The sequence below is a fragment of the Neofelis nebulosa genome, chromosome 11 (assembly GCF_028018385.1).
Source record: "Neofelis nebulosa isolate mNeoNeb1 chromosome 11, mNeoNeb1.pri, whole genome shotgun sequence".
NCBI classification, from domain to species: Eukaryota; Metazoa; Chordata; class Mammalia; order Carnivora; family Felidae; genus Neofelis; species Neofelis nebulosa.
The window spans coordinates 20,745,864-20,772,697 of NC_080792.1; the positions used below are offsets into that span (position 1 = coordinate 20,745,864).

Consider the following 26,834-nt stretch of genomic DNA (forward strand, 5'->3'; position numbering starts at 1 on the left):
GCTCTTTGGTTGTGGTCTTGAATTGGTCCTTTCACCAGTCTGGGACTAAGGAAGTTACTACCTCCTGCCTCAGCATTTTATTATGGGGAAGAAAAAGGTTGTAATACGTTGAGGTGCTTACGTACCATGGAATACTTCAACACGTTAACTGCTAATTTCACACATGTATAATTCAAAATTATTAGAAAATTTCCCTTGCAAACCCCAGTCTTTAAACAAATCGTAAATGAAAAAGTTTAAAGAGATGGATAAAAATCACTTGGCTAAATCCAAATCATTTCTTTTTTCCTAGTTCCTAATGGATACCATTTCAAATATGATACAAGTTCCATGTTGATACTGATTTAATGTTCTTCATGCACCACACATTCAGCTGCAACACAGAAATAAGTTTGCTTTGAGTACACAAGATTACTGATAAAAATGCATTTTTATTTGAAAAAATGTGCAGAAACAATCACTGAATACAGTTCTCCACCATAGTATTCAAACCCAGACACCACCAAATCATTGGATGCTATGATTTCTGAAGCCACTAGAACTTTGATACAACAAAATTATGATCTAACAGTGTTTGTCAGGCACCACAGTCTACTCAGGGGTGCATAAAATAAAAACACCGTGTTTAAGGTTTTCATTTACATTCATAGCACTAGACAAAACAGTGATCTGTGTAGATGACAGACAAAACAATCAAAAGTGCTTAGCCTAACAATGAGAATAATATCACTTAAAGGTAGACTGTCGGAATACAGTGAAGCACTTCAGTGTTATGTTGAACATTATCTATTTTTAATACATTAAGCAGGATAACTTATTTCTCTTAGATAATTTCAGATGCAGTCAGTACCTTTTGCAAGGCTATGGACACAAAAGCCCTATTTGTACAAGGAGGATCTGACCAAGTTGTAATATACTATCTAGAATGTAATTGGACTCCTTGAAAGAAATACAAGATGACATACAAAATGAAATAGAGCTCATAGTTTTTTCAAGAACTTGAGATATATTAAACATTTCCAATCAAATACAATGACTTCAAGTTGCTAACATTTTATGCCTTCCAATATCCACTTCTAAAATTGGTGTTTTGGCCCTGCTATGACACTTCTTCTCACAAGTGGTTTAAATTATTACTGTAATTTTTATTACTCTTAGCTTATGATAATAGTGCCTGTTTACGAAAGGGAACATAATTTACAAACCAATTTCTTAGATGTAGTTTCCTTTGATACTGACATGAACTCTATGAGGGACACAGGGTTTATAAGTTCCATATGAGGAGAAGCCACTAAGATATTTAATGGCACACTCATGAGCCCCAAATTGTTCCTTCTGACGAGTCTCCTTTCTACACTACTAGGTTTCCTCTCAAAGAGGATTTAAAAAAATAACCTGGAGAACAGAAAATTATAAGAATACGTTTACTAGGGACAGACACTATTTTGATGTTCCAACAGATATAAGGACAAGAGCCTTTGGTTAAATAAGGGATCCATTAGGTTAAGGACAGACATGCCCACTTCTACAAAATTTGCTAATGATTCTTAAAGACTAAGTTAGTTGAGGGATATTAGCCATGATTTCCGTGACCTGTTGGAAAGAAAAGGAGCCATTAAACAAGTTTGATCGACTCAAAGATGATTTCTTTGTAAGTTTTTTTCTTCAAAAGCTGACACCCTTTTAAATAACCCCACTATTTTGTTACTAATGTTTTTTGCTTGTTTTTTCTTCTATCTATATATGAAGCTAGAAAACATCTCAACCATACACTGTTGGTAAAAGGAGATCTGCAGAGAAGCATCTTTTTGATTCTATTCCTTGAAAAATTAATCAAAATGCAACTTATGAGAAAATTAAGTTTGGATAGAGCAAACAAAATGTTTCAAAGTTCCCACATTTTGATGCCACTAATGAAACATTTGGCGTTTGAATGTTTTTATTAGCTTAGTTCTAAAGGCATAAACTACTTGGTAGATAAAAATGATGGTTAAATATTTGCCATGGATCTAGTTCCAAAAACTCTACCTGTTAGTAATTCTCCTTTTGTTTTCTACCTAAAAATCAAACTCAAAGTATGGCCTTCTGTGTGTTCTGAAATATTTAAGAACACTATTCAGACAACATTTAACTCTAACCTCCCTTTACAGCTTTTCCCCAACAATGTCATCACGTTTGGGTCTCCACCTAAGAGTTCTAAGGCAACAAATTTATAAAATTCCTTAGATTTCTAACAATGATTTTTACCAGTTCTACTTTGAGACAAATATCGTCATGGGTTTATAAAGCATTGAGACAACATTCATCTCAGATAATACTCTATTTCTGCTTTCCATGTCTAAGAGCTCAGCGCTCTCCCCGGAAACAAGTTTATATCATATTGGTCGAGGATCAAGGAGAAAATACAGTGTTTGGTGAATTCTCTGACAACTTTCTCAAGCATCTTGGCATCTTTAAAGATAATAAAGCTTTCCCTAAAATATTCACAGGCACCAGCCTTCTTTAATGTTTTAAAGCTTGGTGGTACAGGGTGAAAGACAACTTTTCCATCCCTTTGGCTAACACCAGCTCTCAGATGTCTCTTTTAAAGAGTTCATTCTCTTAGGAAACCAGAAATTTCAATATTATCTCTTTACAGTTTGAGTTTGAGATGATAACCCCAAAATTCTTCATGGATGAGAATTTTCCTTCAGTGTTTTAGTATAATAGACACTGAAGACAGCATATGTAACCTTTTTAAAAGTGAACAGAGATACAGAGCAGTGAATAATTTTGTCATGGACATAGGTTCCAGGTTCCTACTATACCTAGCTATTCACTATTACACATATTGCTTCTCTTTCTGGCTGATGAGTATGTAGATGAGCTTCATCAAACTTATTGATTTCCACTGGATTCAATTAACACTTTATAGGATATTTTGGCTGTTATTAAATTATTCTTAATGTAGTCATGTAATTCCCTATGGTCAAACTTCTCCCTCTTACAGTGGAGACAAGAAAGATCTGATTAAAACTCTTACCCAGTTCATTTTATTTTATGTGTGCAGGTTGGCAGAGAATAATTTACGCTAGAAGCATAACAAAGACATCCGCTGATACATGGACTGGACTGGCCCATCTGGTTAAGAACAACAGATGAAATGTTTACTTTGCTTTAGAAAATGCTGGTTTTGAATTTTTTTGCAGTGTATAGCTGATAATATGGAAATGATAGCAAATCACTAGAGCGGTTTCAAGAATTCTAAAACTTACGTAGAGACCCACAAGCTCAATTCCTAGCGTTTTGCACTTTCTCTGCCAATTTATGACTTGTGACACCCGTCATACCAAGACGACATGTTTTCTCAGCTATTTTTTGACACGGTTTTCAAAGGATTTTTCTTTTTGTGTATTAGAAGGTAACCTTGTACCTACTCACAGTTGAATCTCAAGCAATGCCCTTTCCGTGAGAAGCTTAGGAGAAAGAGATGGTGGTAATCATCTCCAGATTCCAGTAACATCCTGTACGCTTTGCTGAAGATACCAGGATATCTTTCACTGTATTAGTGCCTCTGTGAGGTCCTCTTCTTTTATGACATCATAGGAAATGTGAGCTATGTGGTTGGAGACAAATTTGGTCACAGAGGTATTCGAGGCACTGTGTTAGAGCAATGTAAACATCAAACTAGTGTAAGCACTCCAGAAGTGATTTCTATATCAGAAAGAAGTTTCATCTACATTTTAAATATTTCCCCAAAATACAGTATGGGGGTTTACCAAAGCATTTGGGAGATAACAATAACAGGATACATCTGGGCTAAAAATACATGCTGTTTTGGGTTAAAGGAGGTATGCAATTCTTTAAAGCAGTCTGTATACTAACAAGCAATTTCAAACCAATTTGAAATTATAAAACGGATTATACATAATTATTAATTCTGAAATAATTAAGTGAAGGAATTTCCAGTAATGGTGACATAGAATTTGGGATCAGATGTCAAACTTGTCAGAGAAAATATTTTCTTAGATCAAGTACTTATTTATAAGTAGGATGCTATTTTAGTTCCCTTGTCTTCTTTAGATTTCCTTCCTCTTGAGAATGCTACCCAATAATTGTTATTTTTATAGGCATAGTTCTATAATTATGGGCATCATCGCCCTCTGCTTCATGCTACATCTATCAAATAATGATCTTAAAATAGACTCCGAAGAAATTCTTGTGAAATAACTGACAATGACAGAATCTTGGCAAAAATAAGTCAATCATATAACTGAAAAAAGAATAGAAACCAAAACCAAACAGCAAACAAAAACAAAAACAAAAAACCAAATCCAAAATAGAATACCTTTAGGATTTTATAAAGGCTAAACATTCCCTATTACGGAGATGCAGGGGACATCACAATTCGAATCCAAAGAAGACTTGATAAAATGACCATAGGAAGTTTGCCAAATTTTGCCACAGCAACGATTATATTGCTTCTTCTCACTTTACTCTCAGTTAAAACATCTTTGAGCTTGGCTAACAGCTTCCTATCCCCATGGCTCAGGCACTGAGGTCACGAAGAGCATCGCAGAGAAAAACACCATTGGAAGGAACACCCAAGCATGATGGATCTTAGAAGCTGGCCTTATGCTGCAGAAGTCAGAGGAACCGAGCAATTAACACTGAGAATTTTGCAAGAACATCTTAGACAATCCTTTGGATCTGTGTTCCTAAAACTGAGTCAACACCAGATGTAGACCTTAGAGAGAGGCTCAAGGGGAGAATGGGGGACTTGGATTTAGGGTTCCTAATGTTTGTAATTTAAAAATATACAGAGTATGGCAAAATGAAATTTAATTAGCAAATTTTATAGGAAGAGGAACCATCCTATCAAAATTATATACTCATGCTAAAAAGAGAAAACTTGAAGCGTGATGCCTTTGTTATAGGTTAAACTGACAAGTATTTAAATAATCGTTTATTTAATATGATTAATTAATGATTTATACGATTAATTAATCCTTAGGCTTACCATAAAGATAAAAAAAAACCAATGTAATACCAGTTTAGACACAATACTAAGAATAGGACAATGGAAAATATGTTTGTGATGATTTTTTTTTTAAAAAGGCAGTTTTATGTGAAAAAATAAAATGATTAACCAACTTTTTAGAGATAAGATATAGCTCCACTCTTTCCCTACCCCCAAATATACCTCAAAGGTGGGTATTTTGCCTGAGGTGAAATGAAAACAAATGTTAAATATATTGTTTTATGGCATGAGGTATCATCAATTTTTATGTGATAAGTGACATGAAAATTCAGAGCGAGCATAAAACCAGCCATCATTCTGACATTGTTGTTCTACAAAGTGATACACCTGTATTTTTACAATTGATTCAAAGCCAGGGGTGGATGTGGAGGGTAGAAAAGTGATTCCAAGTTTCCACTGTTTTTGTAAATTAAAAAGAAACGCACAACTATTAGTCACTTTTTGTTTTCATATTGCTGACATATTTTATCTAAAAAAAACCAAGTAAGGCTAAATAGTTTTTCTTGACTGCATTTCTAAAGAAATAAAGAAATTTGGCAACCTTTAATTTCTCCTCATGACCATTTGCTAAGAAAAATAAAACGTGAGACTGAACAATGAACTGATTTCCAAAATTTTGTTTGAAAGGGAAACCTCTGGAGATTCTCTTAATCCCAAGTGATAATGTCAACTTCTAATTGGCTTGGGTGAAATTTGGCTAAATGACTCTTCCAGACATCTGTAACAGACACATTTAATTTCATTTGTCCAAATGCCATGTTATCATACGTTCATTTTTCTTCCAGGGCATTTCTTTTGTACTTTGTCGTTCACAGTCCTGTTCTTGTCTATTTGCCATTTACTAAGAATATAAAAAGGACATTAATATACAATCTCCCATATTTTAGCAGAAGTCTGACTTTCACACTCTCATAAACTTATCAGCAATTAAGCCATCCTAGGACAGCTTATTGGGTGTACATAGCCACATCATTCTTAACGATCGATTTAGATTTCTTTATTGGGTACGCATTTTTAGCTAAATATGTCCCCCCAATGCAAAACTGAAAGGACAAATCAAATTCTATATGAGAAGTAAATCCAATCTTTAAGAAAAAAAATTGTCTTTCTATATTTTCCCTTTACTGGCCTATCCCTTTCCCCCATGTGACATGGTAATTTTTGTTGTGATTTAAAACTCACAGATAACCATCTTGAATACTTTCTTATCTACTCATCTTCTTTATAAACACACACACACACACACACAAATTGAGCATCCATCGTAGTGAGACCACATTAGGAAATCTCTGATCTTGTCTGGAGGGGCCTCAGAGACAACTGGTCAATCCTTTGAACACTGTTGACTATTCTCATATCTTAAAATAGATTTTTCAGGCAGAAAAGCAAGATATGCCAGTATGCATGGTCTACTCAACAACAATTTTGTGGTTTGCCGCTGTTTTGGGAAGTAATATTTGGGTGGGGTTTTTGATGATCAGTTCCTATGCAGGGACTAGCAGCCACATTTCTTCTCTGCTGGTTTCTCCCCATCTAGCTTTCCCGAGTTTCCACCGTTGACGGTGTCAGGGACTTGTGTCTTCTCTACACACTGTTCCATTCGCTTCATTATTAAGTCCAGAAGGGTTTCCACGGCTTTCTCCACATTCTGGCCAGTTGCTGCACTTGTTTCAAAATATGGTATGCTTGAATAGAAGAGATGACAAATATTTTTGAGAGGAAGAAATCAGAAAAGACACAACAAGATGTACAAATGAGTCACACATGCAAAAGCATGGCTGGCTGAGAGACTGTGAAATAATCAAGATTTTGCCGGCTGAGTTGGAAAGCATCCTTGTTTTTTCTCAGTGAGTAAAAGCTGGTGGGCTGCTTTTTCCTATGGGTATCACCAATTTTATGGACAAGGAAATGGATACAGGAGGTACTCAGGAATTTGAAGCCAATGCATTACCACTGTTTCAAAAATAAATTAAGAGGGTAGAAATATCTAAACTAGTGGTAAATATTGCCATTAAAATATCATTTCCCTTTTAATCAATTATCTGGAAATATGACCTAGAAATTAAGCAGGCACTGAATAGGATATACATGTAAATAAATAAGTCTATATTTATTCGGAATCAAAGTTTCAAGAAGACATATTTTCAAAGCCCTCAAGGAGAATTAATTCTTCAGTAAAAAATTGGCAGATAAGATGAAACTGTTTTAAATTTGAAGTCTGTGGTGGAACTCAATTTATAATCACAGGGGGGTATTTAACATTTTTGTAATCTGTCATTTAAGCTCAGCTTCGATGAGGATTACATTATGTCCATGCTAGGTATTATTTCTTAGAGTTTTACAACTATTAGTTGAAAGGCAGTAGAATATAGTGTTGAAGATCATGAGCTCTGATCTCAGACTGCCTGAATTGAATGCAAACTCTGCTACTTAGCAGCTACAGGACCATCCATTGGTTACTTAATCTTTCCATGCCTCAATTCTTTGTATCTAAAATGCGATGACTCCAGATCTCCTATATATGGTTATGAAGGGTTAAATGAGTTAAAGTCTAGGGACAGTTGTTAGCACATAATAATTACCCAGCAAATGTTAGCTGCTATTACTATTAAGTAATTGGTTTGAAAGATCCCATACATTCCCCTGAAAGATCTTTTTCATTCATGTGCCAGTATTGATTCAAGGGGCGTCCTCCTAGTATCAGCCTCATATCCCTGCCCCATTACTAAGCAGCAGTGTGCAAGATTAGATGACATCTCCACGTAAATGACTCACCCGTATTTGTCAGCCAGGTCCCGGGCTTGCCTTTCATTGACTTCCCTCTGGTCTGGCAGGTCCGCCTTGTTGCCAATTAATACTATATCTGGATTTTCACAATAAGCATTTGCTTGCAGTTGGCCTTAGGAAGAAAGCAGATGGACCCAGCACGTTAGTTATAAACAAGTGATGTCTAATGACTGCTCATACTTCAAATTCCTTTTTTTTTTCATACTTCAAATTCCTAAACTAATTGTTCACCTCCAGCTTGGCTGCCTACTGGTTATATTAGCCAAGTTACTCAACGCTTCTCAACTGCAGCTTCCTCGTTGGTAAAATGAATGAAGATAACGTCTCACAAATCACAGATTGTGATCATTAATAATAATTTATATGAAGCAACTATATGATCACGTATCAGTGCTCTTCTACATCTGGGGAAATGGACGTACCACTTCATACTATTTGTTCCTCAAATAAAAGTAGAGATAACAGAACAGGATTTTTTTAAGTTTATTTATTTATTTTGAGAGGGGTGGTGGTGAGGGACAGAAAGAGAGGGAGAGAGATAATCCCAAGCAGGCTCCATGCTGACAGTGCAGAACCTGACATGGGGCTCGAGCTCACAAACAGTGAGATTATGGCCTGAGCCCAGATGAAGAGTTGGACACTCAGTTGACTGAACCACTCAGGTAAATAGGATTTTTAAATGTGTAAGTTTACTCTTTCCTTTAAGAGACTGCTACATTTCTATCTCCTGAAGTCCAAGGTGATGATCTGTAAGAATAGAATGTTTCTGAACCACCACAAGTTCAAGTTCATGGAGAAATAATTTTAAGACAGGTTTTTCTCTTTTCTCTAGGGTACACTGTTCAAAAGAGAGAAGAGAGAAGGAGGGAAGGAAAAAAGGATGGACTGGAGGGTTGGGGGAGGAAGGGAGGGAACAAGGAAGAAAGAAGGAAGGAAATAAGAAATCTATCAACCTATGTTTTTAAAATTACAGGGATTACTTTAATTTCTATCTCAAGAGATGCTGTATGAAACTTTTCCAAGGAAGAAGAGAAGGCTTACCCTGTAACACTAATTATTTGGGTGTTAAAAATTAAAGTGTTATGAGACATGCCAATTAATTATCTTAAATCCCAACAGTATCCTTCAGGAATTTTTTTTTAAATAAGGAAGAATTTTATCTGCCTTGAAAAGGGATGAATAAGTCATTCTCTGAAAAAAATCTAATAATCTTATTGTTTATCTCCTCAGAATCTAATAATACCACCAAAATTTGGATAAAGAAATACAATAATAAACAGAAACAGAGACAGATTCTAAGATAAACACTCAACTGGAAAAGCAATTAACGAAGTCAGAATTTGTTGGTATTTTCCCCCATGGTAGCAAGTGCATTATTGAATTTGCATTTAAAGCAGTTACATATATTAATTATAAATCATATATAATAAGAATAAATAGATATTTTTCGAACATCTATTCTGTGCCAAACACTATTCCAGGTTTTGGACTACTGCAATGGAACAGAGCAGACGAAGCACTTTTATAGAGCTCCCATTCTAGTGGAAGAGAGTCAAAATGACAAGTAAAGAAATATATAATATAATGTCAGGTGGTGGAAGTGACAAAAGAAAATAAAATGTACATTGGGGAGATACAAAGTAAGGAGGAGTACTAGTGTAGACGGTCGTCAGGGAAGGCTTCCTCCAAGAGATAAATTAGGTTTGAACAAAACCTTGAAGGTGATGAGAGAGCTAGCACACTCCATAAACAGGAGATGAGAAATCAAGGCAGAAAAAAATCAGAAAGTTCAAAAGCTACAGGTAGGAATGTGCCTTTTGTCCCTGTCAGCAAGAGAGACTTTTGGCTGGAGGCCAATGAGCTGGGGGAGAATGAAAGTAAATTACACAGGAATCCAAGGCCTGATATCCATGGCCTTGCAGGTGAGTGAAGGAGTCTGGATTTTATTCTAAGTGATTTGGGAGGTCCCAGAAAAACTTTGAGCAGGGAAATAACATGATCCAATTTTTTAAAAAATATCACTCTGGCCATAGACGGCCCTGACAAATCTAGAAATGATAAGACTATCACTAGTCCCATAGGACAACTTATATATATATATATACATTAGGATCAAAATTCATGTTTGTAATAAAAATGCAAATGAAATATTCTCTTTAGTGCTATATCAATTTTTAAAAAAGGAAATCAAATGCTATTTTCCTGGGCTGACAAATATCAATCTGTCTTTAATAACTGATTAGGCTACTTTTAACGTAATGTTATACCTAACTTTCTATTTTTCTATTCAAAGCTTCCTTACATTTGAACATTTTTTCCAAAAATGTAAAATTCCCATGTGAGATGATTGACACACTGTATCTTATCTTCACATGGCTGGTCTGCTCTGGAGCAATTTCTCACCAAATTCATCCATTGGTTAATTAATCCATTAGTTAACCCATGCACAAGGGCACACATTTTTAGGTGTCAGTGAACCCTCTCAGAAAACATGGCTGCTTTTCCCTGTCTCCTTTCCAGATTAGATGTGGTAGCTTACATAGTTGTAAGAAGTCTTTTAAGACTCATTGGATAAGTGGAATTAATAGCCTTTCAATTGCAATTATAATGACCTTGAATATAGGTGGTGATAGAGCTACATAGGCTTCTTCTAAGATACAATTCCAAGTCACCTTAGGTGAGCCACATTAAGGCCATCACTTTGAAGGTGAGACAGGAAATGCTAAACTCATGAATTCTCAAAGTTAATCTGTGGAACCCAATCTGGTTTTGTGTCGTAAAGCAGAGAAGCTGGGGCCCAAAGTGGCCAATGCAAGCTAGTTGATCCCACTTACTCATCCAGTTTCTGACATTCAAGAAGCTCTGTTGACTGGTGAGGTCAAACATTAATAAGAAACCCATGGCATCTCTGAAAAATGCAGTTGTGAGGCTCCGGAATCTGCCAAGAAAACACAGTGGATAGTTCTGGAAGTTAGCCCACAAACATATTACGATGACAATACACACAACACTATTTTCCTTTGAAATGTGAAATATCCATGGCATCCCTTATGGATTCTCCTACAGAAGGAGAAAGTGGGTAGAAAGAATGCTAAAGGATCAGGGGAAGACATCTGGTTGTAGACATTTTTTTAGGACCACATCCTGGCTTTATGGTCTAGAACACTTATATACACTGGGTTTGTAACATTCAATCACACACTGACTTACACAGCCCCTTGGACTTGTTGGGCCCCTTGTTGGCTCATGGATATCTTATGGTCCACAGGTAAAATAGAAGCCACTCTCAAATGGGGACTTTAACTTAAACTTTTCAATCTCCCTTGTCTGCGCCTAGAAGAAAGTTTGGCACTCGGTAACCTAAAAATGAATGCCCATGATTACATGCAGAAAACCACAACTTGTTAGCAGCCGGAGATGAGGTTCTTTTGCAGGGAAAAAACAATGTTGGTGAGAAAACTCTTTTAGAAGCATTCTGGGGGTAGAGTTGATTTTGAGTCTCACATCCATGTCTCAGGAAGAAGAGGGAAAAACTACTGAAGAAAGGAGAAAGAGAAAGATGATTAGGGGAAGAAAGGCAAGGTCAGAGGGACATAGGTGGAGACAGAAAGCAAGAACGCTCATCTCTAGTAGAGGATTTTGAAGAATATACTCTGTCACGTACAGTATAAAGACTTTTTTCCTCAGCTCCTACCTCCTCTACCCTGAAGCCTTCAGTGAAATTGAAGGTGTGCTGAGATACGCTTCAATGTTAAAAATGGGCAAAACCAGAGACCACACAGACGGAGCAGAGAAGGTTTGGGCTATATTGATACAGAATTGAATTTGGAAATAGGGTTTTAGAAAGGCACATAACTTTGAAATACAGAATACCACTTCCTATCCTAAATGTCCTCCTAATTTTTGGACTCCTATGTTAGCCTATTTGTAGATTCTTTGGTTTCCCTGGAGTTCCACTCTCAACCCCTTCCCGCTCTACATACACTCACTGAGTAATCTCATCCATTTCCCTGGCTCAATTACCACCTGTGTGTTGGACCCTAAATGAATAGGTCTAGATTTGTCCTGCCCTTCATGCTGCATGCCCAATTACCTGTTGTATGTTTCCAGTTGGAGGAAACTGAGGCAACTCTAACTTCCCATGTCTAAACCCAAACTGGCCCCTCCTCCTGATTTCTTCTTCTGTCAATGCATCATGATCCTCGGTGATGCCACAGCTGTTCTTTCTCCTTCACCCACTGTATACAATCACTAAGCATCTCCCGACCTTCTCATTTCTGTCCACCTGCCCTAGTTTTGAACCTATTATCTTTCCCGTGAATAACTTCAACAGCCTTCTTAACAGGCTTCCTGCCTCCAGTTTTGTTTGGGACCCTCCCCTTCACTGATTCCTTCCCCCTGGTTATATAAATCCTCTGCTGAAAACATCTAAACAATGATGCAATGCTCTTAAGATAATGACTGAACTCTTTCATAAGCTGTCAGGCTCTGCATGAACTGATCCTCGCTCATCTACCCTGCTCCATCTCCTGACTACCCACAGGCATACCAATCTTCTTTCAGTCCTTAGAAAGTTCACTGTCTCCCCTGGGCTCCCACACACGCTGTTCTTCCTGTGGGTAACCTTGCCTTAATGCTTCCTCGATCTCCCGCCTCTTTAACCTGTTAAGACTCCCTCACTCATACATTATGTATGTGTGTGTATGTGTATGTGTGTGTGTATGTATATGTGTGTATGTATATATATCTATATATCTATATCTGTATATCTATATATCTATATCTATATATAGAGAGAGAGATATATAGATATATAGATATATAGATATATAGATATATATATCAGAAGACGTATCCCTTTTCCAAGCAGCCTTCCTAACACCCACATCTGGCTAATGGGTTTCTCCTGGTGCACCTGCTTATCACCCTTTGTTTTCCTGACACTGCCCTAAGGCTATATTGCAATTGCTCCTTATCTATTCAGATGCTACCCTAGACTTGTAAGCCCCAACAGGAAAGAAGTTGTATTTCTAACTTGTTATCCATTACATTTTCACGGTCTTGAACATAGTATTTGCTCATGAAATGTTTGTCAAATTAAGAGAAAAGTAAATAAGTAAAGAGACTAGTAAAGGATATAAAATTATTAATGATTTCAATGACTTCAATAGACAACACTCCTTTTAATACCAAAGCAAGGAGAATAGGTATTTTAATGACTTTATTCCCAAATTTGATTTCTTTAGTAAGGCATTAATCATGATAACTCTGAAATACCAAAAATTTCACTCAATTTTTTTTCTTGTGGAATTGCTCCTACCAGTTGCTGGAAGCTCAGAGATCATAGAGCTTTTATAAAAGTTTTCTTTCTCTTTAGTGACTAGCTGTATTCATAAAATTGTCTCCTACTCAGCCACAATAGTGTGGCTAAGACAACTGCTTTCTGTTCTCTTTGAGAGAGAGAAAGAGAGTGAGAAAGAGTTGTGTATGTGTGTCTCATTTAAGGACAAGACTGTGCCATATCCCCTTTTAATTGCCCATAGCACATGACAAGGTTAATTTTAAAACATGTTTGCTGTACAGATTTCATTGGGACAAACATTTCTGCATCCACAGCAACATGGACAGGACACTGTTATTCTGCCACAGGCTCATATCCTGGACCATTCTGCCCAGCACCCTTGTTATCCCCCCCTCCCACCCATTCTTCCCAGGGTTACTCCAGGGGAAAGGTAATTGACTTCCAGTTTTACTCACCAATCTCATTTTGTCCAGTGAGTCAGTAGGGTGGGGAAAGCTAGACCCACATAAAAAAACAAACAAAAGAAACCGATCCCAGAGTCACATTATTACTCTCTCCCTCACTGGGAACTAAGGCTGTGTCCTGTATCCTTGAGGTTTACATAAGGGGTATAATATTTTCCCTTGTTCCCAGGATACCACTTTTATCAATAAGCATTATCTTATACATATTATACTGCCAGATGTTTTTAGGCACAGGGTTGAGGTGTGAGACACTGTTTATCTTGTTGGGTAGCTACACCTTATATATATACAGAATGCAACATTCAAGGGATGAAAAACCCCAGTGCTACTAAGACTATCCCTGGTATTCCTCCCTTCCCTCATAGAGCAGCTGTCTTAAGGGGGCAGAGGAGAGAAGCCTACCATCATGCTAGGCTGACATATCATGTGTGAGGACATATGGGAACCACATTTTCTCATATTACTTCTTCAAAAATGAATTAAATTGGTCTATAAAACATACATCTTTGTGACAACAAAACTGACATATGAACAGAGATTCTTGTGAGGAATGACTTCAGAAGAACTAGCAGTGTTGAAGAATGTGTGTAAATGGAATTCACAGTCAAAAGAGCTAACAGAGAGGGCCCAGCACCTCTCCTGGCGTTTACACCCACAGAAAGCGAGAACACTTTGGACGCATTTCAAAAACGAAAGTGTTTACAAGCATAAACATTCTAAGACATGTGATGCTGGATTTGGAGGTATGTGCCTTCTAAATATCTTCTCTGACAATCCACAGCCATTTTTTATTTAATCTGATATTGAAAAGCTTCATTAGCTTGTGGTCTTTACCACGTGGAAACCTTGGGTCCCAAAGAAAGATATTTTCATCAAATAACGGAACAGTAACTCCAGCTCTAACTAAACAACACTCCTGTCTACTGAGCTTCTCTTGGCTTGGACATTGTACCAGAGAAGATGCTAGAAAACCAAGCATGGTCTCTGCCCCAGTAATGCTGACAATTTTGTTGGGGTAAGAAGGCCACAGGTGAATCAATAAAAGATTTACCTTACTACAAGGTAGTGTATAATTAATTAACTTAATGGACAAAAGGATCAGTGTCATAGGAGTTCATAACAAGAGGGGATTTGTTTCAAGTGAGTGTTTAGAAAGGCTCCCACAAAGGAGGTGGTACATGAGACAGGCCTGGTGAAAAGAGAGGATCAGGGAAGGTGGGAAGGGAGGAAAATATTCTAGCTAGAGAGCAATGGTGTGACCCAAACTTTAGAAAACTAAGCCAGTCAAGTGGTACAGGACAGAGGAGCTGTGCAGAAGAATGGAAAGAAATGAGAAAGGTCTTACCCCCCTTTCCTTAATTCCCTCTTTAGGTTGCACTTATAATAATGTCAATTGCCCACCTTAATTTAATTAAATGCTAAAGAAGATTTTTTTTCCTATTAGAAAGTACAAAGACAACACAAGGATCTTCAGAGATTTTTGAAGATCTGATTTTTGAAATCATACCAAATACACAATGCTAGCTATGGCCAATTAACTATAAACAATTTATTCTCATTTCGTGATATAAATGTCTAATTTGAAACCAGGAGAAGAGTTGTAGATCATCTGACTTTCAAGATCACATATGGCATTCACTTTAAAGTAAGTTTTCTAAGCTGTTTGTAGCTAGAAACAAAGTAATTTACTATTACCGTTCTTGTCCTGCAGTGTCCCACAGCTGAAGATGCACCTTAAATGCTTTCCCTGATGATCCATTGGGTCCCTGTGCATTATAAACCTAAAAGATACAATTTTCATCAGTTGATATTACTTTGGATTTTGTCAACATTCAAATTCTCTGGGTTCACGCAGTATGTTTTTTCTCAATTACTATAATCAAAGTTCAGAGTGCAGAATAAATATTTGCTCTGTTTTTTTCCAGAAGTATCACATAGACTCTCACTTTTAAATGTCAAGTACAAGTATGATTTTCAACACAATTTAGGCATACTGCAAACTTAAATTAGACACCTTCTGTCACTTCCTCATGGAGGCAGCAAACATTAGATTGAGGACCCAAGTTCTAGGTTCAAGTATCAACTCTTCATTTCACTTCTTTGAATCTTATTGTCTTACAGCAAATTGAGACCCACAATCTCTTCCTACTTTACAGAGTTCCTGCAAACCTAAATAGCAGATGTGAATGCACTTCTAAAACAGTGAAATGCTTTACAAATACCTGAATATCTTTTACTGTGATGTGGCCTTTCAAAATGACCTACCCACAAAATAGGCACAGAATTTCTTAGTACGTTTACACAAGATATTTCAAGTCTTCCTTTAGTAGCCATTTTTCCAAAGGCCCTTTTTATTAATGTTTAAATTTTCAAAATTATGGCCTTTGACTTCTTATTTCAGCAAATCATAACAACTTTAACACCTAATCAGCTCTCCTAAGTATGTGTTAGTAAAAATGTTTAAAGCGAAAACTTTGTAAGGACTTCTACCTAGATCAGTGGAGGCATTTGGGAGCAGGGAAGCCACAGGAAGGGAGGTGTTAGAAGCAAGGTTAGAAGCCAAGACTACACTAAAATGTATTGGCTTTCAGATCAGGCACAAGATTTATAAGGAACCATGAATTTAACTTCTCAACCACTATTTCCTACCCCCCACCCCAGATCTCAAAGAAAAGAGTAGACTTGTGACATCAATTGGAAGCTGCAGCCATGTTGGCAATCACAAATACCTTGGGTGGCAGTAAATCTGGCTAAGCTTATGTGTCTATGCTACATGTCTCACATGTCACAATATCTTTATTCCTGTCATTAGTGTCTAGCATAGGAGCAGAAAGCAGTTGTAATTCTCACTTAAACTCCCTTATCTTGTAAAATAGCATGGACTGGTCTCACATTCTGTTCATAATAAGCTAGTGATTGATAGCTGAGTCTACACATAAATACAAATGCAGCAAGAACTTACAAAGCTCATATTCCAGCTATTTGCCAATCATCCTTTTATTAACTTCTCTCTTAAGAGTGGATAAATGGACACCACTGGTTCTTATTGAGAAACTTAACTCAGATCAAGAGTGAATGCTTTGGCAACCTGGATAGTTTGGGTTTTGAAAGATTCCTAGAGAATTCATAGAATTCATATAGACCCATAAAATATTTATTTGTCCTATATACTTTTGGAGACAAGTGATAGTGTCACTCAACATTTTTCTTAGCAAAAATGTGATTTATGGTTGACAAAATTAAAAATATTCTAAATTGAATTAAAGTGACAGGTTATGAATTTCCTGCAAAAAAAGACAGACTTCCTTGCAATGCAGTAACCATAGCTCCTTAATTCTATTTAATCTGAGAAGGATCAACAACAAGGTTAACATAAGAGTATGGGTCAAGACTCACCACACGTTTTTCCCGGAAGTCTATCCCTACAGTGGTGATAAACTTGGGATTGAATTTATTGTCTGTGTATCGATACAGAAATGTCGTCTTCCCCACCCCCGAATCTCCAAGGGCCAGGAGTTTGATCAGATAGTCATAGTCCCCATCGGTCATAGTGATGGACTCGGCAGGCCTGCATAGAAGAGGAAAAACAGTAGGTTATGGGAAAAATTGGTTCCCCTTTGCCTTCCTTCAAAACACAACATAAATTTACATTGCAAGCTTAAAATAGTTGATTACTTCCATTCTGCCAATTCTGAATGAGCTTGCACAGAGCAGCTTCAGGAGGAAAAACACACCTACTACTATCTCACTCAGTGCAAAGCTTTTTACGTCATGTCAGCTAATATGGAACAAAAGGCTATATGATTATATGACACCCACAGTAGCCACTGCCCCAGTGATAGTACAACTTAAAGAGCCACAGCCCTTGTTTTAAAGCCAGAGCCCTTTGGGACCAGGAGTATGGTGCTAGGAAGAGAAGAAGGTCACAGGAAACAGAAAAGCCTGCCCAAAATGATGCAGGTAGGCTAGGAAGAGATTGAAATTATATATGGGTAGTGGAAGAGAAAAGCCTAGGGGAACATTTTGCATCTAATCATGCATAATGAGCTTTCTATTATGTGCATGCAAAATATTCCTTTTTAATTTAAAAAATTTAACAACTGAGATGACAACCTTTAAAAACATTGATTTGAAATCATTTCAAAAGCAGCATCTAACAATCTTCTGTTTTGAAATACCAAAGCCTCTGTTCTCCAATGGCAAATCTGTTGTATTTGGCATATCTGCTGAATGTTTTCCAGACTTTGAAAAAGGAGAAAATCTAGGAAGAAGAATAGCTGTGGTAATTCTGCTAGTATCTCACCTACCTAAAGGAATGTCATTTGCCATTTTTTTCTATTGCCCTAATCTCCTTTGCCTCAGTCTTAATTTCTTCTGTTACAATGGCTATGGGTGATGCCATGAGTAAATGCCAAGAACACCCGTGCTGGTAATACCTTTGAATTACACTACCACCTACCACATACTTACCGACATTTCCACTCCTGAGGTCAGCAAAACGATTTGGCATTTGGTAAAACTCTGATTCATGAGTTGCAGAAAGGGGTTTATTATAGCCCATGTAAAGGAAGGCCTATAAAGATATTCCTAGAAAAGTATCTCTCCTATTATATGAGACAGAAGAATATTTTCCCACGTTTACAGATCCAGAAAACATCATACTCTTCAGTTACGGGGTGATTAAAATTAACTTCCAACAACAGGTTACCCCATAGACATATCTGAAAATTGCTAGATAATTCTAATCATTTCCTACCTGTATGAAAATAGTGCACATGTTCATCAATTCAAACAAAACTTTATTTTTTGATGGTGTCACTTTAGTTAGTCATCAAAACTAAAAGGTTTCATGTCTTTGGATAAATAATGATAAAGATGATAATTAGGTACTTAGCAAATCAGTATCGTTACATCATTTGGAAGATCGGCAAATTTTTTACATTAGAATTTTCTAAAATTTGAACCTTACTGCTGCAAAATCCTGCTAAATTTATTATTGATGGATGTTTCTTTAATTAACAAATTGTTTTTGAGTTAAAGTGTTTTGAGTGCTGCCAGTACCTACTTCTATGCTAAAGCTCTCCTCCTCTATAATATGCTTTCTTCACTGAATAGGACTCTCACGGTGAATGTTGGCTGATGGTAAATGTTCTCTCTTTTTTGTTGTTGCTTTTGTTTAGTATCTATACAAAGTATAATCATGGCTCTGGAAGAAATGCTTAGCTTCCATCAACAGCCAGCCTTCCTTAATAAAAGGATACGGGCATCTCAAGTATTGACATGAAATTCATGGGAAAATGTTTTCAGTGACGGTCTATAAAGCAGGGGTTAGTTCTGAGTTTTGATGGTCCTGAATATCTTACCAGGACTTTACAGTTGAAGATGTTGCTGTTCCTAGTCTGAGCCAAATGGGTTGCTAGAGAAGATTGCTGCCAGAGTAGTATAATTTCCCCCTATTTGGGAATATCAATGCCACCATCTCTCTGCCTTCTTCTCTCTTTCTCTCCCAAACTTGCTCATGTGAAACTCCTCTAAAGGATGAAAAAGTCTATCATTTCACCAGTATTACTGGGTGAAACGGTTAATTCTCTTGGGAAAGGTTAAATTTATTCTAACTGAGATATAAGTGACCAATGATAAATTCTTCCCTGAGCACAAGTCTTGATCGGGGGAACAAGTTAAAGCTACTGGCTGCCTAAATGCAAGATAAAGTTGGGGGATACTGCAGCTCCTGGAGAAATGAAAATAATAGAGTCAAGAAGATTTAGCAGCATACTTTAAAATTTTGCTTAAAGTTAGCTATGTTTTTTTGTAATATTTTCTGTGACACTGTTAGGACAAGCTTCGTCTTGAGCAAATCTATCTAAATATATTCAATATACAGTATCAGGCCCAAAGATGAAAACTTCTTCAATGTAATTTATCATCTAGTTTCTGATAAGGCACGTGTATACTTAAAACTTAAAGAAGCAAGAGGGGCACCTGGGTGGCTCAGTCGGTTAAGTGTCCGACTTCAGCTCAGGTGATGATCTCATAGTCCGTGAGTTCAAGCCCCGCATCGGGCTCTGTGCTGACAGCTCAGAGCCTGGAGCCTGCTTCGGATTCTGTGTCTCCCCCTCTCTCTGACCCTCCCCCGTCCATGCTCTGTCTCTCTCTGTCTCAAAAATAAATAAACATTAAAAAAAATTTAAAAAAAAACTTAAAGAAGCAAGAAACTACAACATAATTTTACAAGATGGGGAACATGCTTAATTGATAAATGAGTCAAATAGTTGTGCTTTTAGTTCACACAACATGGTAATCTTCATGGATTGCAGTGGTCTGCAAAGATTTTGTAGAGGAAGATGAACTTGTATTTAATCTTATAACAACGGGAGGACCTAGATATAAGGAAGAAGATACAGGAGCACTGCATGGGAGATGCCTTTCCACCTGTAGAATGGGGCTATCATCAGTAGCCAGCTACATGACCTACCACATATTCCTGATATGCAGTCAATTTGTCTCTGCTGTTGGTACATAAACTCACTTGGGGCAATACTGGAGTTGCCTCTCAGCCAGGTTCTAGTCCAGAGTGAACTGGCTAACCATGGATCAATTTCACTGTGGCCTACACTGGCTGTTTTCTATAAGTGAAGGGTTGTGCATATTTTGTGGCATTTAACAAAAATTCCATCCAAAATGAGTGCAAAGCTTGGCACTACGGAAAACCTTTATTTAGTGTCTCCAGCAGACCAGTTAAAGAAACTGACAAAGTAAACTCGGCATGAGATAGTTTGCCTCTTAAGGTTCTTTCGAAAATGAATTTTATTTCTCATTTTTATATCACTACTCATATATAGTTTGGTTCCTCTTTTATTACCATGTGATTTTCTGAGTCTTAAAATCATATGACCTCAATATTCTATCCTTGGCATGGGAAATATGACACCACAAAGAAAAATTAAAGCCTTGGCAAGGTTTCCTTTTCCAAGAACTGAGCTAAAAAAAAATGATCTGGGAAGGATCAAAAAGCTGACAAGTTTAGCAGTATTTATTCCTGCACAATGATTGATGGTCTTGTCAGTTTTTGGTTCTATGGATCTAAAAGGAAAGAAAAAGCCAGAAGATTGCTGTGCTTCAGGAAACATGTGGACTCTCTACCATTATCACTGCATCCCAAGCTATACCACAAGAACCAGGAGGTCTTTTCAGATATAGGAACTGAGGCATCATCCTCAGAGCCCTTCGTGGGATGGTAAGGGGCTGGAAAGAGTAGAAAAAAGAATTCAAAACATTTGTGAGGCTCTGCTTAATGAAGAGTCTCAAAGGAAGAGGGAAACCTACCTAAGTAATCCTGTGGTCTAGTCCTCAGTTTACAGATGAGAAGTCACATGCACAGAAGTTAGATGATTTGTGGGATGACAGTTTCTAAAAAGGAAACCCAAGACTGTTTTTTGTTATAATTTGAAATGAAAAGTGAGTTATATAGGTAGAAAGTAGAAATATTTTCATCCTATGGGGGAAGGGAATTTTCTCTGCTTATTGACAGGAACATGATTTTCAGAGTTAGACTATCTCAAATGAGGCTGACCCTAGTTTCTTTCTCTCTTTCTTCCCCTTCATCCCCCAATATGCATCATTCTTGTTCAACATAAATTCCATTTGCTCAGGAACTTAATATTCTTTGTCCACTGCTGGAGCCACAGGGTCCAGTACCATGGTCGGCATGTATTAGGAGCTCAATACATATGTGTTGAGTATCAGAGCCATGAAAATGCCATAATTAATGTAATTAATCTTTGAGCAGTTGGTGGACGTGGTGTCCCTCCAAGTTCAGGACATATTCTCCCTGCTTCCTCAACTGTGAGGTGAATATTTAGATTAAATAATAACTATGGTACCTTCTGGGTCTCACTTCCTGAGCTCATTTTTCTATTTTAACTTGCACAAGAATATAAAAACTTTATCAAAATAGAATATTTGTATCTTCAAAGAAGCAGTTTCAAAGAACCCAGGAAAACAGAAAATACACAGGGACTGTAATTTTTGGAAGTGAGATTTGTATTGGCAGAGAACGTCTAAACTTGTCAGTTGAAGACGTCACAGCTCAGAACTAGGCTTCTCTGTGAATGCATCCATTCACCCATCTGACACACTCCCACTGGTACCTCTTATTTTGCATGATAGTCTATGTGGCTCTGAGGATATACTCTCTTTTCTCTAGAGGGGAGTTTACCAAATGCTACAGAGATGTATGGATGACTATCACACAGACAGACTTACCCATGCAAACTTTAATGTTCTCTGCATGGGTACTGTTCTCTGTACTTCTCCATGTAACAATCTTAAAAATGCCATGACAACCTATGACCCTGTGATTTGAACTTACTAATGAAAAGCAACTTAATAGTCTTAAGACACTTTAGAAAGCTTAAAATAGTAGACAAAGTATCAGTGATATCACTTTGTAGGTGCTTTAAATAAAATAATGCTGTCAAACATAAAATGGACAGATGTTTAATATTTCCTCATTCATCTTTATTTGACTGGCTTATATTGGGCTCCAGAAGGAACATCTTGAGATCTGGAATTCTCATAGCAAAAATTTCATTGTGTGAGTGATAGCCCATGGGTGGTTCTCATTGACTGACCTTGAAATTCTGCTTTCCATAACCACACTCCTGTCCTACAGGTTAAATTATAGACGCTACTCAAGGACCTATGTACAGCATTTGTGCATCAGTAAAACAGAACACATTTTCTGGAGGAAAGAAAGGTAGGGGTAATTTAAAACAAACAAAAAAACAGAAAGTTTTCTTTAGTGTATTCTTTAGCATTTTGTTCTTTTAGGAAGGTTTTAATTTTCATTTTGATTCTTCTTAATGACTATTTATAATTAATGGATGTGAGCCTATATGGAAAATTCAAACCCAATTATAAATATAAATCAATATCAACTTGATCAAACTGCCTTTACTTAAGCTGACAATGTGTTTTTTGGAGCAATCACATCTATTTTAAAAGATAAAAGTATCCATTTTTATGATTAAGGGATTCAGTGAAATAGAGATAAACCAAGAAGCTATTGAACTCTGAAGTTCAGCTTACTTACCCTGAAAATAAGGGATAAAAATTCTAACATAAGTCAGCTTTAACTTGATTTGTCTCTATTGATATATTATTCTCACATTCTTTATTATTCTCATATATTAAACCCACTTCTGAGGCAATGAATATTTTATTTGTCTAAATGGTTTTTTTTTTCTCAAAAGTCACATTTTTTGCCTGTTAGCTTCATTTTGTGGGAATGTTTGAAACTGTGGGGGTTTTTTTTTCCTTTTATTTTCTTTACTTCTTATTACAAGAAATTTCAAACATATATACAATTTGAGGGAATAGTAGTATACCCCCATTTATTGATCAGCCAGCTTATAAATTACCAATATTCTTAGGTCTATACCCAAAAGAAATGCAAGCAGATATCCACACAAAAACTTGTACACAAATGCTCATAATAGTCCTGAACTGGAAACAACCCAAATGTCCATTAATACCCGGGTGACTGCATAAACAAAATGTGGCATGGCCACACAGTGGAATATCACTCAGTCACAGAAAGGATGAAGTATGAACACATGCTATGACATGGATGAACCTTGACAATATGCTAGATAGAAGAAGCCAGATGTAAAAGGTCACATAATCCGCAATTCAATACATATGTAATGTCCAGAATAGGCAAACTCATGGAGACAGAATTTCAGTTAGTGTTTGCCAGGGGATAGAGAGGAAGGATGGAGAGTGACTGCTGATGGGAAAGGGATAATGAAAATGTTCTGGATTTAGATAATAGTGGTAGCATATCTGTGAATGTGCTAGAAACCACTGAATTGTATATGTTAAAAGGGTAGATTTTATGGTATATGAATTATACTCAGTGGAGTTATTTTGAAAGCCCAACGAAGTAAGAATGTCATATTTTAATTTACAAATCTTATTTTAAATTGGGGCGCCTGGGTGGTTCTATTGGTTGAGCATCTGACTCTTGATTTTGGCTCAAGTCGTGATCTCAGGATCTTGGGATCAAGCCCTGCACTGGGCTCTGCACTGAGCGTGGAGCCTGCGCTCTCTCTCTCTCTCTCTCTCTCTCTCTCTCTCTCTCTCCCCCCCCCGCCCCTATACCCTACTTGCGTGCTCTCTCTCTAAAAAAAAAAAAAATTTAAAAAGATGAACTTAATTAATTTTAAAATCTGTTTATTTATTTACATAAAACATAAAACTTCTTTAATTTATTTATTTTTTTTTTTTAATTTTTTTTTTCAACGTTTTTTATTTATTTTTGGGACAGAGAGAGACAGAGCATGAGCGGGGGAGGGGCAGAGAGAGAGGGAGACACAGAATCGGAAACAGGCTCCAGGCTCCGAGCCATCAGCCCAGAGCCCGACGCGGGGCTCGAACTCACAGACCGCAAGATCGTGACCTGGCTGAAGTCGGACGCTTAACCGACTGCGCCACCCAGGCGCCCCTTTAATTTATTTTTAAAATAATTTTTTTAGCCGAGCTCCACTAGCCGGGTGTTAATTAATCCTTGTTTACAATAAAGTCACTTACTAGTAAGAATCATGTGTATTTGGATAATAACACCCTTCTGAATGGAAAGGGCCTGATATGCACTCTATGAGCCTAATTCTCACATTTACATTAATTTCTTATTTATAAAAATCTTCCTTATTTGACAGGGTCCTGCTAGCCAATCTACTGAGCAAATGTGCTCACAAATCAGGAATGAGTAATCGAGAATCCCTGGGACACAGCAGGGCAGACTGGTTGTCAGGAGCCTGTGAAACAGCACCGCAACACAAGTTGGGTGTGCAGAAAACCCAGTGGGTCCCAATGCTGGCTGAGCATCAATATTCCCTGGGGTGTTTACAAGTACAAACTCTTAAGGACTTTCCAGAAAGGCTCAATCAGAATCTCTGTAGGCAGGTCCTGGAACTCAGAATTTACATAATCCATTTCGGTATGACAGAAGAGCAGTCAGATTTGGAAACTGTTTTTCTCCCTCTTTTTTCACCTTGAGGTACACCTACAGGAAACTATTCCAGAAGTCTGAGACTCTTAACCTCCTTCAGCAACTCAGTCTAGAGTAGAAAAACCCATTGGTCAAGAAAAGAGTCCGTTTATCTAATTTGATCTTGTTACAGTTGAGAGCAATTTCCTTTTATTGATTGCCATCTGTAAAGCTTGGCACATAGCTAGCGGATTCCTTCTTCTGCTGATACACACCATTACATGCCCTCACCATACTTTTCTAGCTACATATCATTTTGTTCCCTCACATACTGTACAGACTGCTCCCCTGACAATTAGGAGTAGTCCTCAAAACATTATTTACTCACTCAAAACATATATACTACATGCACTGAAGACAATGCATAAATGTTTGAATTAAGTAAATTAAGCTTTACAAATGTTTTGGAAGATTTAGTATTTGACCTGAAAAGGTTTTATGTTTGTCTTCATAAGGGAGCCATAGGGCTTACTTTTTATTAGAGAGTCCTACTTTAAAAAACAATGCTTTTGTGGGTTCTTTCACCCAGGACTTTAACTAGGGGGAAAAATGTAAATTTCTTGAAATTCAGCAAAGACATTTCATGGAAAGAATCTTTGACCTATATCTCTTCCAGGACTAGGAAAAACCTTTGAGGCAATACAGCACATTAGGAAGTGTACAAACAGAGGTTGCCATCTTCCCTGAAGCCATTCAGTGAGAACCAAAAATGGGTTTTCCCAACTTAATGGTTCTCAAACTTGGCTGCCTTTAAAACTCCATGATGACCACACCCTATTTCACGTAAATCTGACTTCTGATGGTGAGACAAAAGCATTAGTATTTTTTTAATGCTCTCCAGATGATTCCAATGTACAGTCAAGTTTGAGAACCACCACACCATCTGTTAGCACTGAGACTCCTCACTGCCAGTGAATGATTCCTAATTTGAACAGCGCGTGTAACCCCTAGTTTCACACTATAGCTAACAGGAGAGCAGAGTGGACCCCATTCATGAAGACATATCATCTCCTGAGACAGTGGCTGGTTGGGAAGATGGTTCCTTTCCCACCATAGGTGCCTGCCTCAGTGGACCCACCAGCTGCAGCCACGGGACAGTTGCTTTCCCTTATTACAAAAGGGCACACCATCCTCTATGACAGCAGTCAATCTATCTTTTTTCTTTGTAAAGTTATGTGACATATGGAAAACGTTGAGTGTATATATGTAAATTGAAGCTTCAACTCTTAATGTCTCCACATGGAAAAAAGATATGGGTTTAAGCTAAAGAGATGAGCATTTAATAAGATGTTTTCCTAAGTTTTCAGACACTGGCCTAATAATCTTGCAAAATTGTGATCATTTTCCAGCTGGCTGCTGATTTGATGAAGTCTTGCCAAACTTGTACTGCTTTGCTTCATTATCTGAGAAAGGGCATACTAATCAAAATATCTGCCCACAAATTCTGCGTCTCTGAAATGTGAGGAAGCCAAGTTAGATAGCATCTATGGGCTCACATATCTATAAAAAAAGAATGAGTTTCATATGAATACAATTTTCTCACTTAAACCTAATGCTAGGTAACTCAGAACCATGTAGTTCCAAAAGTAAAAAAAAAAAAAGATTAAAAAATCCAAGGCTTCTTTAGGAAAAGAATGTTGGCTGGTTGTTGTTTTAAATTATATTTAACAGGAAGCATTTTATGAGCTTAATAAATGCTGAAACAGATTATATCTACAAAGAATGGAATTAGTCCAAAGAAAGTGCTTATTTATGTCAAACATTCTTTCTGTATTACGTACCTGGTTATGTTAATTGAAATTTCTAGATTAGAATTTTATTTCTGCAATGTGTATAAAACTTCCATGTGTATAAAGCTTCAATGTGTATAAAGTAGAAAATACAGAATGCTATTACATGTGGTTCTTAACCCTTATGTGGTTGGAAGAAAACAAATAACTGTTAAGTCTTTATATCTGGTAAGTTATTTGAAATGAGCTCTACAACAGAAAATCTATGGCTCTAAATTTAAAAGGTATTCAGGGGAGAGTGAAAAGCTCAGATAGCCCCAAAAATAAATAATCCAGTTAAAAATGGGCGAAGGCATGAATAGACATTTTTCCAAAGACATACAGATGTCCAGCAGACACATGAAAAGATGCTCGTCATCACTCATCATCAGGGAAATGCAACTGAAAACTACAATGAGATGTCACCTGACACCTGTCA

At 37.1% G+C, this 26,834-nt stretch overlaps 1 protein-coding gene across 6 annotated transcripts in view; it reads right to left on the bottom strand.

The window, feature by feature from the left end:
- Positions 1–411: 411 nt before the first annotated feature.
- The window catches only part of RAB27B (RAB27B, member RAS oncogene family), a 148,656-nt gene continuing 122,233 nt past the window's right edge, over positions 412–26,834 (bottom strand). For 4 of the 6 annotated variants that reach the window (XM_058692036.1, XM_058692039.1, XM_058692034.1 and 1 more), the window contains 5 exons: positions 16,970–17,141; positions 15,269–15,354; positions 10,642–10,745; positions 7,796–7,919; positions 412–6,705 (listed from right to left, as the gene is read on the bottom strand). In XM_058692036.1, coding sequence (XP_058548019.1) covers positions 6,516–6,705; positions 7,796–7,919; positions 10,642–10,745; positions 15,269–15,354; positions 16,970–17,122 — 657 coding nt within the window. In that variant the 5' untranslated portion in view covers positions 17,123–17,141 and the 3' untranslated portion in view covers positions 412–6,515. Of the gene's footprint in view, positions 6,706–7,795; positions 7,920–10,641; positions 10,746–15,268; positions 15,355–16,969; positions 17,142–17,686; positions 17,818–20,899; positions 20,984–26,834 lie in introns of those variants that run through there. The other 2 variants (XM_058692037.1, XM_058692038.1) reach the window with 2 other exon arrangements.